We start from the raw sequence: 14,994 nt of genomic DNA, 5'->3' as shown, positions 1-14,994 counted from the left end.
ATGGTAGATGAACTAAAAGGGAAATGGGAAGAAGAGCTGGGGGAGGAGATCGAGGAGGGGCTGTGGGCGGATACCCTAAGTAGGGTAAACTCGTCGTCCTCGTGTGCCAGGCTAAGCCTGATTCAGTTTAAGGTATTACACAGGGCGCATATGACTGGAGCGCGGCTCAGTAAATTTTTTGGGGTGGAGGATAGTTGTGCGAGGTGCTCGAGAAGCCCAACGAATCATACCCATATGTTTTGGTCATGCCCGGCACTACGGGGGTTTTGGATGGGGGTGACAAAGGTGCTTTCAAAAGTAGTGGGGGTCCGGGTCGAACCAAGCTGGGGGTTGGCTATATTTGGGGTAGCACAAGAGCCGGGAGTGCAGGAGGCGAGAGAGGCCGATGTTTTGGCCTTTGCGTCCCTAGTAGCCCGGCGCAGGATATTGCTAATGTGGAAGGAAGCCAAGCCCCCGGGGGTGGAGACCTGGATAAATGACATGGCGGGGTTTATAAAGTTAGAGCGGATTAAGTTCGTCCCAAGGGGGTCGGCTCAAGGGTTCACCAGGCGGTGGCAACCGTTCGTCGAATACCTTGCGGATAGATAGATGCAAGGGGAAAAAGAAGGCAGCAGCAGCAGCCCAGGATTTGGGGGGGGGGGGGGGGGGGGGGGGGGGGGAGGGGTGGGCGGGGGGGGGGTGTAACTTGTGACAAGGCAGTTGCCAATTAGGGCTAGTTTTCATTTTTGTTATTTAATATTTATTCATTTTTTGTTTTTTGCTTATATAAAATAGGTCATTGTTATTTGTGCTGTTATAATATTGTGTAAAGGATGCACAATGTACTGTGTTGGTTGACCAAAAATTTTCAATAAAATATTTATTAAAAAAAAAAACTTTACAAGGCTGGTGGAGCAAATGGAGAAGGAGTTCAAGAGGTGGGACGCGTTGCCGCTGTCCTTGGCGGGTAGGGTGCAGTCAATCAAAATGACGGTGCTCCCAAGGTTTTTGTTCCTGTTCCAGTGCCTCCCCGTGTTTATCCTGAAGGCTTTTTTCAGGCGGGTTAACATGAGTATAATGGGGTTTGTGTGGGCGCGAGGGACTCCGAGGGTGAGAAGGGTGTTCCTGGAGCGGAGTAGAGATAGGGGGGGCTGACGCTGCCCAACCTCTGTGGGTACTACTGGGCCGCCAACGCGACAATGGTGCGCAAGTGGGTGATGGAGGGGGAGGGGGCTGCATGGAAGAGGCTGGAGACGGCGTCCTGTGTGGGTACGAGTCTGGGGGCGCTGGCAACGGTGCCGCTGCCGCTCCCTCCAAGGAGGTATACCACGAGCCCGGTGGTGGTGGTGGCCCTCAAAATGTGGGGGCAGTGGAGGCAGCATAGGGGGGAAGTTGGGACCTCGGCGTGGACCCCATTACGGGGGAACCACCGGTTCGCCCCAGGAAGAACAGGTGGAGGGTTTTCGGGGTGGCACAGGGCAGGGATACGAAAGTTGGGGGACCTGTTTGTGGACGGGAAGTTCGCGAGCTTGGGTGAGCTGGAGAAGTACGGGCTCCCCCCCGGGGAACACCTTCAGGTACTTACAGGTAAGGGCGTTTGCCAGACGGCAGGTGGTGGAATTCCCGCGGCTACTGCCACACACAGTACAGGACAGGGTGCTCTCGGGGGGGTGGGTGGGAGTGGGGAAGATCTCGGAAACTTACCAGGTGATGCAGGAGGAGCAGGAGGCCTCGGTGGTGGAGTTGAAAGGTAAGTGGGAGGAGGAGTTGGGAAAGCAGATCGAAGAGGGGACGTGGGCAGATGCCCTAGGGAGGGTGAATTTTTCCTCTTTGTGCGCGAGGCTCAGCCTCATACAGTTTAAGGTGCTGCACAGGGCACACATGACCGGGACAAGGATGAGCCGGTTCTTTGGGGGTGAGGACAGGTGTGTTAGGTGCTCAGGGAGCCCAGCAAATCACACTCATATGTTCTGGGTATGCCCAGCGCTGGAGGTATTTTGGAAGGGCATAGCGAGGACGGTGTCGAGGGTGGTAGGATCCAGGGTCAAACCGGGCTGGGGGCTCGCAATATTTGGGGTGGCAGAGGAGCCGGGAGTGCAGGAGGCGAAAGAGGCCGGAATTCTGGCCTTTGCGTCCCTGGTAGCCCGGCGAAGGATTCTCCTTCAGTGGAAAGATGCGAGGCCCCCAAGCGTGGAATCCTGGATCAGCGATATGGCAGGGTTCATTAAATTGGAGAGGGTGAAATTCGCCTTGAGAGGGTCGGTACAAGGGTTCTTTAGGCGGTGGCAACCGTTCTTAGGCTTTCTGGCAGAACGATAGACATTGGTCAATGGCAGCAGCAGCTCGGGGGAGTTACTTTATTTTTGTTTATGTTATTTACACTGGAGGGTCTGAGGGGGTGTATACACCTGTTGTGTTAAGTCGAGGTGTTAATGTTAATTTATTATTTATGTACAGGGGGGGAGGGTTTCGGGGGGGTTGCTTTTTTAGATTGTGTTTTGTACTTAACCCTGTTGGATTCTTTTTTCTTTCTCATTTTGTTATTGATATTTTATGAAAACCTTTAATAAAAATTTTTTTTAAAAAAAATGTAAACCGTCACACAGAGGAAGGAACATTCCAGAGGAAACCTGACCAATCGGCAGGGGCCCTTGAACTGGGGCTCTTTAGCACAGGGCTAAATTGCTGGCTTTGAAAGCAGACCAAGGCAGGCCAGCAGCACGGTTCAATGCCCGTACCAGCCTCCCCGAACAGGTGCCGGAATCTGGCGACTAGGGGCTTTTCACAGTAACTTCATTTGAAGCCGACTTGTGACAATAAGCGGTTTTCATTTCATTTTCATTCAACTGGCAATTCAAAACAGTCCATTGGTCATCAGCCAAGTCCATCAAGGTGTGTCCTCACCAATCTCCCTTGAATCTGCTGATCCAAAATATAAACAGCTCCTGCAACCTGCCTTGCCTGAGGTCATAAGTCAATCCTCAAATTACCAGCCTTTTGAATTAAAGGTGAAGTTCATTTTAAATGCCTAGGTCCCATTAATTGTCCAGGTGCAAAAAATGAAACAGAAAAACATTAAAATTAAAAGGCAAAAACAAGGGCCAGACAGGAGGATCCTTACAAAGATTTTATATAAGAGCACTTACATAAAGTGGCAGGATCAGACAGTCATCATGGATTTATGAAGGAGAAATCATGTTTGTCAAATATACTGGAATTCTTTGAGTATGCAACTAGTAGAGTTGATGCTGAGCAGCCAATGGATGTGGTTAATTTGGATTTTCAGAAGGCTTTCGACAAAGTCCCACATAAAAGATTAGCGTGTAAAATTAAAGCGCATGGGATTAGGTGCAGTGCCATATATTTCTCCCACCCACCATCTTTCTTTCGCTTCCATCAACTCTCAATTATGCTATAAAATCTTTTCACTGAAAATCTTTTTTATTCACTGGGACCATCTCCTGAGTTCACCAGCTCCTGACAAGGCCAGCATATGGTATCCATCCCGAATTGTCCTTGAACTGAATGGTTTTCAGAGAGCAATTAAGTCAACCATATTGCTGCGGATCTGGAGCCGCTTGGAGCCAGACCGGGTAAGAACGGCAGATTTCCTTCCCTAAAATACATTATTGAGCCAGATGGGGTTTTAAAAACAATTATTAATAATTTCATAGTCACCATTACTGAGACTAGTTTTCAAATCTAGCATTTTATTAATTGAATGAACCAGCTGCCATGGTGGGATTTCAACCCTTTCCCCATGTTATGGGGGAGGGGTGTTCAGAACCCCAAAATGTATCATGGAGTTCAACCAACCTCCTCCTTTAATGCTTTTTGTTGCTTTTCCGAGCACACGGCTTGTTCCCTAGGTGTGGGATTACAATTATGGACACGTGGGTTTTTAAACACAAAACAATGCTTATTCCATGAACTCAATTTAACAATTTTAAATAAACATTGGATCTCTTAACACCCCCTTACTTCAAAGATAACCCAGAAAATATTGCAACACTAAATAATCCTTCAGTTATTCCTTTCAACATCCAAGAGAGACTTAACACCTTTAAACAGAAACACGTCAGGTTAAGGGCTTTACTATTATGAGTTTAAATCACCCAAATGATCCAGAGATAATCTTTCATGGCAGAGATCATAGCTCACTGCAAACACAGACACACACCAAGCTCTTTTCTAACTGCAAAACTAAACTGCAAAATAGCTGAACTGAGCTCAGCTCCACCCACTCTCTGACATCACTGTTTTCTTAAAGGTACATTGCTTAAACATCCAATTCTTAAAGGTACTCTCACATGACACCTCCCCCCAAGAAAAAAAACCCATCAACTTCAAGATGGTTTCATTTTTCACTTTTGCACCATCCACTAAGAAATGTACACAGTAAATATACCTTTTTGGTTTAAAATAAAAAACAACACACGCAAACAGGTATAACAATATAGTCCATTTTTCTTTGTTCTTCCTCCTCCAACCGAAATTTCTCGTTTGACAGTCTCTTTGAACAAAGTCTCTGCACGATCCATCCATTCCTCTACTCCTCAGCATTTCTCTTTAGAATCAGATACTTTAGTTCAATCTGACCATAGAGTCCCTTACAATTCTCCAATACAGGAGCATTGGTTACCACAGCTTTCAGGCAGTCAAATGCCTGTTGAAAGTCCGCTGTCCATTGAATTTTTTTACGTTTCTTCAGCAAGTCCATCAGTGGAGTACTCATGCCACAAAACTTTTGCACAAAGGTTCGATCAAATTCATTCCTGTTAAGAGATCGCATTATCTCCCTTTGTCTTGAGGATAATGGAAACTCCGCAAGGAAAGTGATTCAGGCTTCTCCAAATTCACTTTCGGCTAGGTTCATCACCAAACCCGCTGCCTGAAGTCGATCGAAGAACTCCATACTATGTTTTAAATGTTCTTTCCATGTCTTTCGATAGTCCACACACAACCGTTCGGTACCGTCTGGTTTAGGTACCATCACTAAGGGTGAGCTCCATTGGCTGCAACCCACTTCAATTATGCCATTCTTCAGCATACTCTCAATCTCCCTGTTAACCTGTGCCAATTTTAAAGGGTTAAGTCTATATGGATGTTGTTAGATAAGAACAGCAATTCCCACATCTACATCAGATATAGCCATTTTAGTACTTCCCGATTTATCTCTCCAAACTTGCCCATGTGATATCAATAACTCTTTCAGGTCAGTTTGTTTCTCCTCTGGAAGGTAACTTAACAATTCATCCCAATTTTTAAGAACATCCTCATTTTCGAATTTAATTTGAGGTATGTCATATTCACAATCATCTGGATTTGGTTCGTCACTTTGATTTAGAATCATTAAAACCTCCTTTTTCTCACCTTCCCTTTCAAAGTACCTTTTAAGCATATTCACATGACACACTCAGTGAGTCTTCCTTCTATCTGGTGTTTTTACCAGATAATTCACTTCACTTAATTTCCTTTCAATCTGATACGGTCCATAAAACCTAGCTTTTAAAGGCTCACCTTCCACTGGTAACAACACTAAAACTTCACCCCCACTGGCAAAACTACGAACTTTGGATTTCTTGTCCGCCACCCATTTCATCACATTTTGTGCAACTTTCAAATGTTGTCTAGCCAATTGACCGGCTCTATTTAACCGTTCCCTAAAATTTGACACGTAATTCAATAGTGTAATTTCCAATTTTTCACCCACCAATTTTTCCTAAATCAATTTAAATGGTCCTCTTACCTCATGATCAAAAAGTAGTTCAAAAGGACTAAATTTGGTAGACTCATTAGGTGCATCTCTAATTGCAAACAATACGAATATAACACTAACCCTAACCGTTTATCCCAATCCTCTGGATAATCTTGACAATACGCCCTCAACATTGTCTTTAATGTCTGATGCAACCTTTCTAACGCTCCCTGCGATTCTGGATGGTATGCAGTTGATTTAAATTGTTTTATTCCTAAGCTATCCATAATTTCTTTGAATAACTTTGAAGTAAAATTTGATCCTTGATCCGATTGAATTTCTGTGGGTAGTCCACATCTAGTAAAGAATTTAAGTAACTCCTCCACAATCCTTTTAGCTGTAATATTGTGTACTGGAATGGCCTCTGGAAACCTAGTAGACACTTCCATTATAGTCACAAGATATTGATTCCCACTTTTTGTTTTAGGAAGCAGTCCTATACAATCAATTAGGACCCTCGTAAAAGGTTTCTCAAATGCTGGAATGGGTATCAAGGGCGCTGGTTTTATCACTGCTTGAGGTTTCCCTATCACTTGACATGTGTGACATGATTGACAAAATTTAACTACATCTTTATGAAGTCCAGGCCAATAAAAATGTTTCTGGATTTTAGCTTGAGTTTTCCTTATTCCCAAATGACCTCCCACTGGTACCACATGTGCAACTCGCAACAGCTCTTTCTATACCCTACCGGCAATACTACTTGATGAACTTCTGCCCACTTTTCATCCATCTGCATATGTACAGGTCTCCATTTTCTCATCAAGACATCACTTTTACGGTAATAACACTCTGGTATACTCTCAGATTCCTCTTCCGTATATGCTTTCTGATATATCCGTTCTATTTCTACATCTTTCTGTTGTAATTCCGCCAATTTTCCTGAACTAAAAATATCCGTCTCATCCTCCACCTGTTCTTGTTCTTTTTCAACCATCTGATCAAAAATCATTTCTGATAATTGCACCTCAACTTCATCTTCACTCTTTGATTTCTCCTCTTGTCTTAACCTGTGATTTTGCGACTTTGTTACTACACAATCCGGAAAAATCCCAGGATATTCGTTCTTCAACACTTCAGTTGACTGATTTTCCACTGGCTTATCAACCACAGTAGGCATCACTCCCACCTGCAATCCAGCTATATCATTACCCAAGATAAACTGTATTCCTGGACAAGATAGTTTATCTATTACTCCTACTACCACTTCACCACCCTTCACTGGACTTTCCAACCTTACCTTATATGAATGGAATGCTACCCATACCCTGAATTCCACATATCACCACCTTTTCTGGCAACATTCTTCCCAAACTACATAATTCCTCATCTCTTACCATTAAAGATTGACTAGCCCCTGTAGCTCTTAAAATTGTGACTTCTTTACCAGCTCCTCCTGATACACGAGTAAACTTTACCCACACAAGTAAATTATTTCAAGACATCTGGCACCTTCTTAACAATTACTTCTTGAACAGGCTGTACAATCGTTTGCACCTCTGCCGTTTCCCTTGGGCTTTCCTTTACCACTCTAACACATCCCACTGTCTTATCCTGTTTTACCACATCAGCCTTTTCAGTGCTTTTCTTCAACCACCAACACTGACTTTACATGGCTTAGTTTATTGCAGTGAAAACATTTGAAACTTTTCATCTCTTTTCCACCCTCCTGGGTTTATTTTTTAATCTGAGGTACACTCTCTTTATTGTCTCCCATCAGATCACCTTTACCTTTACCACTTGAGTATTTCTCATGTCCCCAGCTTCTATCCCTCACAGGCTGAAACTGATGTCGGAAACCAATCTTTGATTTATGAACTAATTCATAATCATCTGCCATTTCTGCTGCTAATCTTGCAGTTTTAACCCTCTGTTCTTCCACATGAGTTCTCACTACATCAGGAATTGAATTTTTAAACTACTCCAAAAGTATAATTTCTCTGAGAGCTTCATACGTTTGGTCTATTTTCAAAGCCCTTATCCACCTATCAAAATTACTCTGTTTGAGCCTTTCAAACTCCATGCATGTTTGACCAAATTATTTCCTTACATTTCTAAACCTTTGTCTGTAAACTTCAGGCACTAGCTCATATGCACTTAAGATGAATTTCTTCACCTCCTCATACGTACTAGATACCTCCTCAGGTAGTGATGCAAACACTTCACTAGCTCTACCTACCAGCTTTGTTTGAATCAGTAATACCCACATGTCCTGGGGCCATTTCATTTGTTTAGCATCCTTCTGAAATGAAATGAAAAAGGTTTCCACTTCCTTTTCGTCAAACCTTGGCAATGCTTGGACATATTTAAATAGATTCCCACCAAGCCTTCGACTACGACGCTCTTTCTCACTATCCTCATCACTATCCTCCAACTGTACGTTTCCCTTTACGTCTGCCAATTTTAACTGATTGTCATGTTTCATGGCCATTTTCTGAAGTTCAAACTCCCTCTCTTTATCTTTTTCCCTGATCTGTATCTCCCTTTCTTTTTCTTTTTGTTCTGCTCGGGCTATTCTTTCTTTTCTCCTTTCTTCTCTCTCCTTTTCTTTTTCCTCTCTCTCTCTTTCTCTTTCCCCTCTCTCTCTTACATATTCAAGCCACTTTAACTCTTTCTCATGTTCCATTTGTTTAATTTGCAACTGAATTTTTGCCATTTCTCATGAGTCAAACTCTATCTCAGGCAACTTTAAATGCTTAACCACCGCCATAATTACCTCATCTTTTCGCATTTTGTCAGGTAATGTTAACCGCAATGTTTTTGCCAGACCCAACAGTCTGCGTTTAGTCTTTGTCCGTAATGTATCACATGTCACCGCGTCCAATCCCAAAAACTTCTGAGCCTCTGAAAGAGCCGTTGTTCACAACACTCTCCCCACTTAAACTAAAATACCACACCGGAAAAGCAACAATCCTTCACTGTCTTTAGGTTCACAAAAGCCAATCCAATAGATAGACTTTTATCCCCCTCGACCCCCCAATTGTTATGGGGGAGGGGTGTTCAGAACCCCAAAATGAATCATGGAGTTCAACCAACCTCCCCCTTTAATGCTTTTTGTTGCTTTTCCGAGCACACGGCTTGTTCCCTAGGTGTGGGATTACAATTCTGGACACGTGGGTTTTAAACACAAAACAATGTTTATTCCATGAACTCAACTTAACACTTTTAAATAAACATTGGATCTCTTAACACCCCCTTACTTCAAAGATATCCCCGAAAATATTGCAACACTAAATAATCCTTCAGTTATTCCTTTCAACATCCAAGAGACTTAACACCTTTAAACAGAAACACATCAAGTTAAAGGCTTTACTATTATGAGTTTAAATCACCCAAATGAACCAGAGATAGTCTTTCATGGCAGAGATCACAGCTCACTGCAAACACAGACACACACCACGCTCTTTTCCAACTGCAAAAACTAAACTGCAAAATGGCTGAACTGAGCTCAGCTCCACCCACTCTCTGACATCACTGCTTTCTTAAAGATACATTGCTTAAACATCCAGTTCTTAAAGGTACTCTCACATGACACCCACAGCATTAGCCTAGGTCTCTGGGTTACTAGCCCAGTGATATTATCACTACCCCACCCCATCTCCCCATGAGGTCAGGGCATTAAATCAAGTTGGAATTTTGCATATATGGCATTTCAAGGTTTCCCAGCTGGTGGTAGGTGTCCCCACTCCCTCTCTGTAAATCTCAGGGATTCAGTGTCTGGGTCCTGAGCAGAAATTTCCCTCCTGTGGCTCTCATTAAAAAGATGCTCCGCTGCCCTGTATAAACTGAATAACCACACACACACATTTCAGCCACACACCATGTGCTGCATTTTCACATGGACTCAGCTCTTTCATTTCCAAGAATCAGCCGAGGGGAAAGGGAGACAGGCTCAGACACACAGCATTTCTCATACATTTTTTCCACCCAGTCCCTCAATCTCTCCTGTCGGTGTCCTTCACTCCCACTGGTGATGATCCTTTACCTGCTTCCCAAAGGGTAAACCCCCTCCCACCCCAGTGTTACACAGCTACAACATGCTCTGCTCCATAGCTCTATGTCATGGAGTGCCAGTTCAAGGTGCTCACACAGTAAATTACTGAGCTGTACAGTGCCCACCCCAGGAGATTGTGGATGAGGGGCAGTCACCCTGGGTCACTCTCACATCCCTCCCAGTGTGAGGCACCCTCAATAACGAAGCTTAGAGATTAACCTGTAAAGAAGGCTTTATTAGACTAAGAACGATGTTAGAGCTGAGACAAGTGCTGACTGCTACACAGTCCATGAGGCAGCCCTTTATATATGGCTCACAGATGGGCGGAGCCAGAGGCGGAGTCCCCAGGGTTCCAAGCCCGGTCTTAAAGGGGACATCACCTCACATGATGATAAGGCAGTAACCGTTCATCACAGAGTGCCCACCCTGTTCTCAGACAAACTGTATGAGAAAGGGGAGGGAGCAAATCTCACCAACAAAAAATAAACTCCCGTAAACCCAGACCCAGCACAGCACGAAAACACTGGGCCCAATCAGCAGTGTCTGCAATCAGTTCCAATTAATGTTGGTCATTAACGGGAAAACTCTCACTCACTGGATTTAATATCAGGAATTGTGTCACTCACCTTAATTTGACTTTGTGCCTCATCCAGGCTCAGAAATGTGTGGGATTTATGTTTTCCTATTATTGCACAGGAAATACACACACACTCAGCATCATCCTTACAATAGAAATTTAGGAGATCCTTATGATCAGGACACTGCCTGCCTGTCAGGTCAGCCACCGGCTCAATGAGGGTGTGTCCACCGAAAGCCTTGTTCCGTAAATGTGGTTTTAAATGAAGGGAACAAAGAGATATTTCACACTTCAGACATGTCTTCACAGCTGGGGTTGGATTCTCATCACAGCAATCACACACGACATGAGCTGAATCAGCAGGAGGCTGTGAGCAGTTGTATTTTTCCACAATATTACACAGAGTGAAGTTTCTCTCCAGACTGGGCCTGAGATTAAATTTCTGGCGACACTGAGGGCATTCAAATCTTCCTGCGCCTGCTGTCTGGGTCCAAACTCCCTCAATACATTTCAAACAGAAATTATGCTGACAGGGTAATGCCACAGGGTCCTGGTACACCTGGAGACACACAGCACAGGTTAATTCATCCTTTAAAGCTCTGGGATCCATGGTTAAAGCAGCTGAAGAGGTTTTACCCAGCAGCGGAGAGCGAGGAACCACAACAGGAAGTGATATCCTTTTCAACACTTGGTACAGGGAATGAGAATGTTTGTTTCATTTTCACGATTCACACTGACTGAAGATTAACCCTTTCAGGCCTGAAGTAGCAGTTCAGAACAAAAATCAGAAAAATAAGATTGCAATTGAAAACATGGAGCCAGAATACAGCACACTGGGTTCAGTCAATCCAAACTGAAAATTAATCAGCTCAGACCAGACTCAAAATACTTGAACAAATTAAAACCTATATAAAAACAAAAATGAAACTTTACAAATCCTGAAGAAAGGAAGGAGCTTTCTGGAAAGAACAGAAACATATGGAGAAAAAGTTAAGAGAGTCATCAGAGAGGCAAAGAGAGATATAAAAAAGCAAAGCAGCAGAGGCTACAAAAGTCTCAGTCATGATGCCCCCAGAGGGGCAGGAAGTGGAAGTGGCGATGGACACAGAGAAGGCTTTTGACCAGATGGAGTGGGAATGTCTGTGGGAGGTGCTGGGGCGTTTGGGTAGGGGAGTTTGGACTGGGTCCGGTTACTGTACACGGCACCGGTCGCAAGTGTGCGGACGAACCGGGTGAGCTTGGCATATTTTGGGTTGCACCGTGGGACGAGTCATGGGTGCCCGCTCTCCCCGTTTCTTTTTGCCCTGGCTATAGAGCCATTGGCTATGGTGTTTAGAGCGTCGACTGGAAAGGGATTGTGCGGGTTGGGCATCGAGCGCAGGGTTTCGCGTACGCGGATGGTATTGGGGCGGAGGGAACCGGCTTCTTGCAGGGGAACTAGCTTATGGGGCTGGTTTAGCACAGGGCTAAATCGCTGGCTTTGAAAGCAGACCAAGGCAGGCCAGCAGCACGGTTCAATTCCCGCACCAGCCTCCCCGAACAGGCGCTGGAATGTGGCGACTCGGGGCTTTTCACAGTAACTTCATTTGAAGCCGACTTGTGACAATAAGCGGTTTTCATTTCATTTTTCATTAAGGGCATTGTTGACAGCGCCTCAAGCCATTCTCAACAGCCAGGTACTCCATGAGCCCAGTGGCAATGTTGGCCTTGAGGGTATGGGGGCAGTGGAGGCAGCATTTGAGACTGGAGGGGGCCTAGGTGCGGGCACCGATCTGTGATAATCATAGGCTTACACCCAGAGGGCTGGATGCGAGGTTACGGGGGTGGCGGCAAGCAGGAATTGAGCGTGTTGGGGACCTATTCATAGGGGGCATCTTTGTGAAATTAGAAGACCTGGAGGAAGAATATGAGCAATCGATTCTACTGAGCAACGGTGCCGGATTCGCGATTCACACTCATGAGGCTGGCAAGCTGCAGCTGCACATACACAGCAACAAGATGGCAGCGAAGCGAGCAACCCTGAGATTCACAGATACCGAGCTAGTGCCCTTTTGGACGCAGTGGAGGAGTGGCGGATGACCTTGTATCCTGGGCCGGGAAGGAGTCTGCCACCGCCGCCATTCGCGGTGCCTGGGTGCAGATGGCGGAGACCGTGTGCGCCATGGGCAACACCATCCGGACCGGCTTGAAGTGCCGGAAAAACTGCATTACCTCCTCAGGGAGGCCAGGGTGAGTCGTCAGCACTGTGCCACTGGCAGTAACCCACGTCGCACACATGTGCAACCTCCCCCTGCCCCCCAACCAGGAGGATGGCCGAACTCCATACTGGCCGCCATGGCCGGGGGCCCTGGCCATTGAGGCCACCAGCTACCCACCCCCTGAGCTGCATGCGCGGACTGTCTAACACTGTCGTTTTCTGTTTCCCCTCCTCCCGCCCAGGAGAAGACCGTGCAAAACTCCCAGGACTGTGACAAGACAGGAGGGGGACCATCGGCCCTACCGGCCATCACCGAGCCCAAGCAGAGGACCCTGGACGTGGTCGGCAGCACGGAGGAACAGGAGGTCGCCGAGGTGGAGCTCGGCCGAGGGCGTGAAGTGAGACCCCGCTTAGTTGTGCTACCCCTTGACACATGTACCAACCCTACCACCCTCACTCCCATACCACCCTCATGCCAACACCACTGCCCCCACACACCCCCAGCCCGCAGTCTAATCATGTATCCTGTCTTGTAGGACCTGCTGGTGATGGGGTGGGTCCATCTGCTGTCCCCAGCCAGTGCCACAGCAACCCGCCCCCCCCCGCCCCCCCCGCGGTGAGCCGAGCACTGACGAGGAGAGAAACTGAACATCAGCCCTCCGCAGTGACAGTGACTCAGGAGACCCCAGAGTTTGGGTCGGAGGATGACAGTGATTTTCTGTCACAGCTGTTTCCAACACCCTCCACCATCCCAAAGACACTTACCTCGGTTGGGCACTCAAGTGAAGAGGCTCCTAGAACATGATTTGGTGCGCACAACACAGTTGACCTGATACAGCAGGTGGAGGCAGGAGCACCCAAGGAGGCGGGTGGTCGGAAGGCAGGCCAATCCCAGGAACTAGCTGCTATTCAGACGGGTCTCAAGCTTCTGGAACAAACAGTCCCATCCACAGTGGAGATGCAGTCACAAAGCCAGGGACTACATGAGGGGTTGTCAGTGAGCATTCAGCACCTGCAGGTGCAGTTAGAGAAGTCCAACCGCTTGCAGGAGCAGGAGGTGGTGCCGACAATGTGTGCCACCCAGGCCAACACTGCACGGGTGGCGTCTGCGGTGGAGGCATTGGGGGGCGACGGTTTTGGCTACGCATCAGCATGTAATAATAATCTTTATTATTGTCACAAGTAAGCTTACATTAACACTGCAATGAAGTTACTGTGAAAATCCCCGAGTTGCCACACTCCGGCGCCTATTTGGGTACACGGAGGGAGAATTCAGAATGTCCAAATTACCTAACAGCACATCTTTAGGGACTTGTGGGAGGAAACAGGAGCACCCAGAGGAAACCTACGCAGCAACGGGGAGAAGATGCAAACTCCGCACAGTGACCCAAGCCAGGAATCGAACCTGGGACCCTGGCGCTGTGAAGCAACAGTGCTAACCACTGTGCTACCGTGCCGCTCCAAGGCCTGGGGCATTTTGTGCAGGTGCTGGCCGAGGCCCAGGACAGGGTTGCCGCCTCACAGACGACTATGTCCCAGAGCCACATGGAAATTGCAGTGGCGCTCCTGAGCGTGGCACCGTCACAGCAGACTATGGCTGGGAACGTCAGCGGCATTGCCCAGGCGCTGGCCGACGCGGCGCAGACACAGGGGGAAGTGGGCCTGTCCCAGAGGAGATGACGCAGTCACTGGCTGATGTGACACAGGCCCTGAATGTGGTGGCACTGTTGCAACGTTATGTGGTACACTCCCTGTGCTCCATGACATGAGCGTGCGGACCCTGGTCAAAACAAGAGCAGGCCTCCAGGACTGGCAGTGCCATGGGAGCCTCAGGAGATAGCTCACCTCGCACCCTCATCCCATGGAAAAGTCCCGGGGCCATCAGGCGCCCCATGGGAGGAGGAGGCGATGGGGCCAGTACCGGTGACTCCCGCAGGGGAGGTGCTGGAGCACAGCAGCACCTCGGACTCCTCTCTTCCTGTCCCTGGCGCATCTGGTGGGCAGTAGGCAGAACGGGCCTGCACCATGCCACCCGGGACACCCGAGTAGCAGCCGGGCCCATCCAGGCCCGGTCGGCCCAGAGGACGTTGACCAACGGCAACCCAGATCGCAGGGCAGGAATCACAGCAGGTCGCCTCCACTCCTGCTGTACCGTCTATCGAACCACCTAGACAGAGCTTTAGGGCCCCTAAGGCCAGGGAGTTAGACACTAGTTAAGTTGGCACGGGTGCAGGGCACACTTTAGTTATACGGGCTGGGTCACAAATCTGTATATCACAAACACCTGTTGCCACCGTTACAACCTGCCTCGGTGCTCTGTCTGCTGCACGTTCATCGAGTGGAACCCCTTTCAGTTGCGTACAGCAGCCTGTTACCCGCAGGCTCTCCAACCTGGACAGCTGCCACCTGCCCCTCTGCAGCAGGATACGCTGCTGCCCGCTCCACTGCTGCAGCTTCCTCCTCGAGCAGCTCCAGCTCGTACAGCCACA

General features: G+C 47.4%; 1 protein-coding gene across 4 annotated transcripts in view; it reads right to left on the bottom strand.

The window, feature by feature from the left end:
* Positions 1–14,994, bottom strand: part of LOC140426742 (E3 ubiquitin/ISG15 ligase TRIM25-like) — a 200,225-nt gene that overhangs the window by 100,426 nt on the left and 84,805 nt on the right. For 2 of the 4 annotated variants that reach the window (XM_072511872.1, XM_072511873.1), the window contains exon 1: positions 10,358–10,955. The exons of 1 other annotated variant lie outside the window; for it this stretch is intronic. In XM_072511872.1, coding sequence (XP_072367973.1) covers positions 10,358–10,918 — 561 coding nt within the window. In that variant the 5' untranslated portion in view covers positions 10,919–10,955. Of the gene's footprint in view, positions 1–10,357; positions 10,956–14,994 lie in introns of those variants that run through there. One more of the 4 variants, XM_072511876.1, reaches the window with a different exon arrangement.

The sequence above is a fragment of the Scyliorhinus torazame genome, chromosome 7 (assembly GCF_047496885.1).
Source record: "Scyliorhinus torazame isolate Kashiwa2021f chromosome 7, sScyTor2.1, whole genome shotgun sequence".
Classification (NCBI taxonomy): Eukaryota; Metazoa; Chordata; class Chondrichthyes; order Carcharhiniformes; family Scyliorhinidae; genus Scyliorhinus; species Scyliorhinus torazame.
This window is presented reverse-complemented; position numbering and strand designations above follow the sequence as displayed.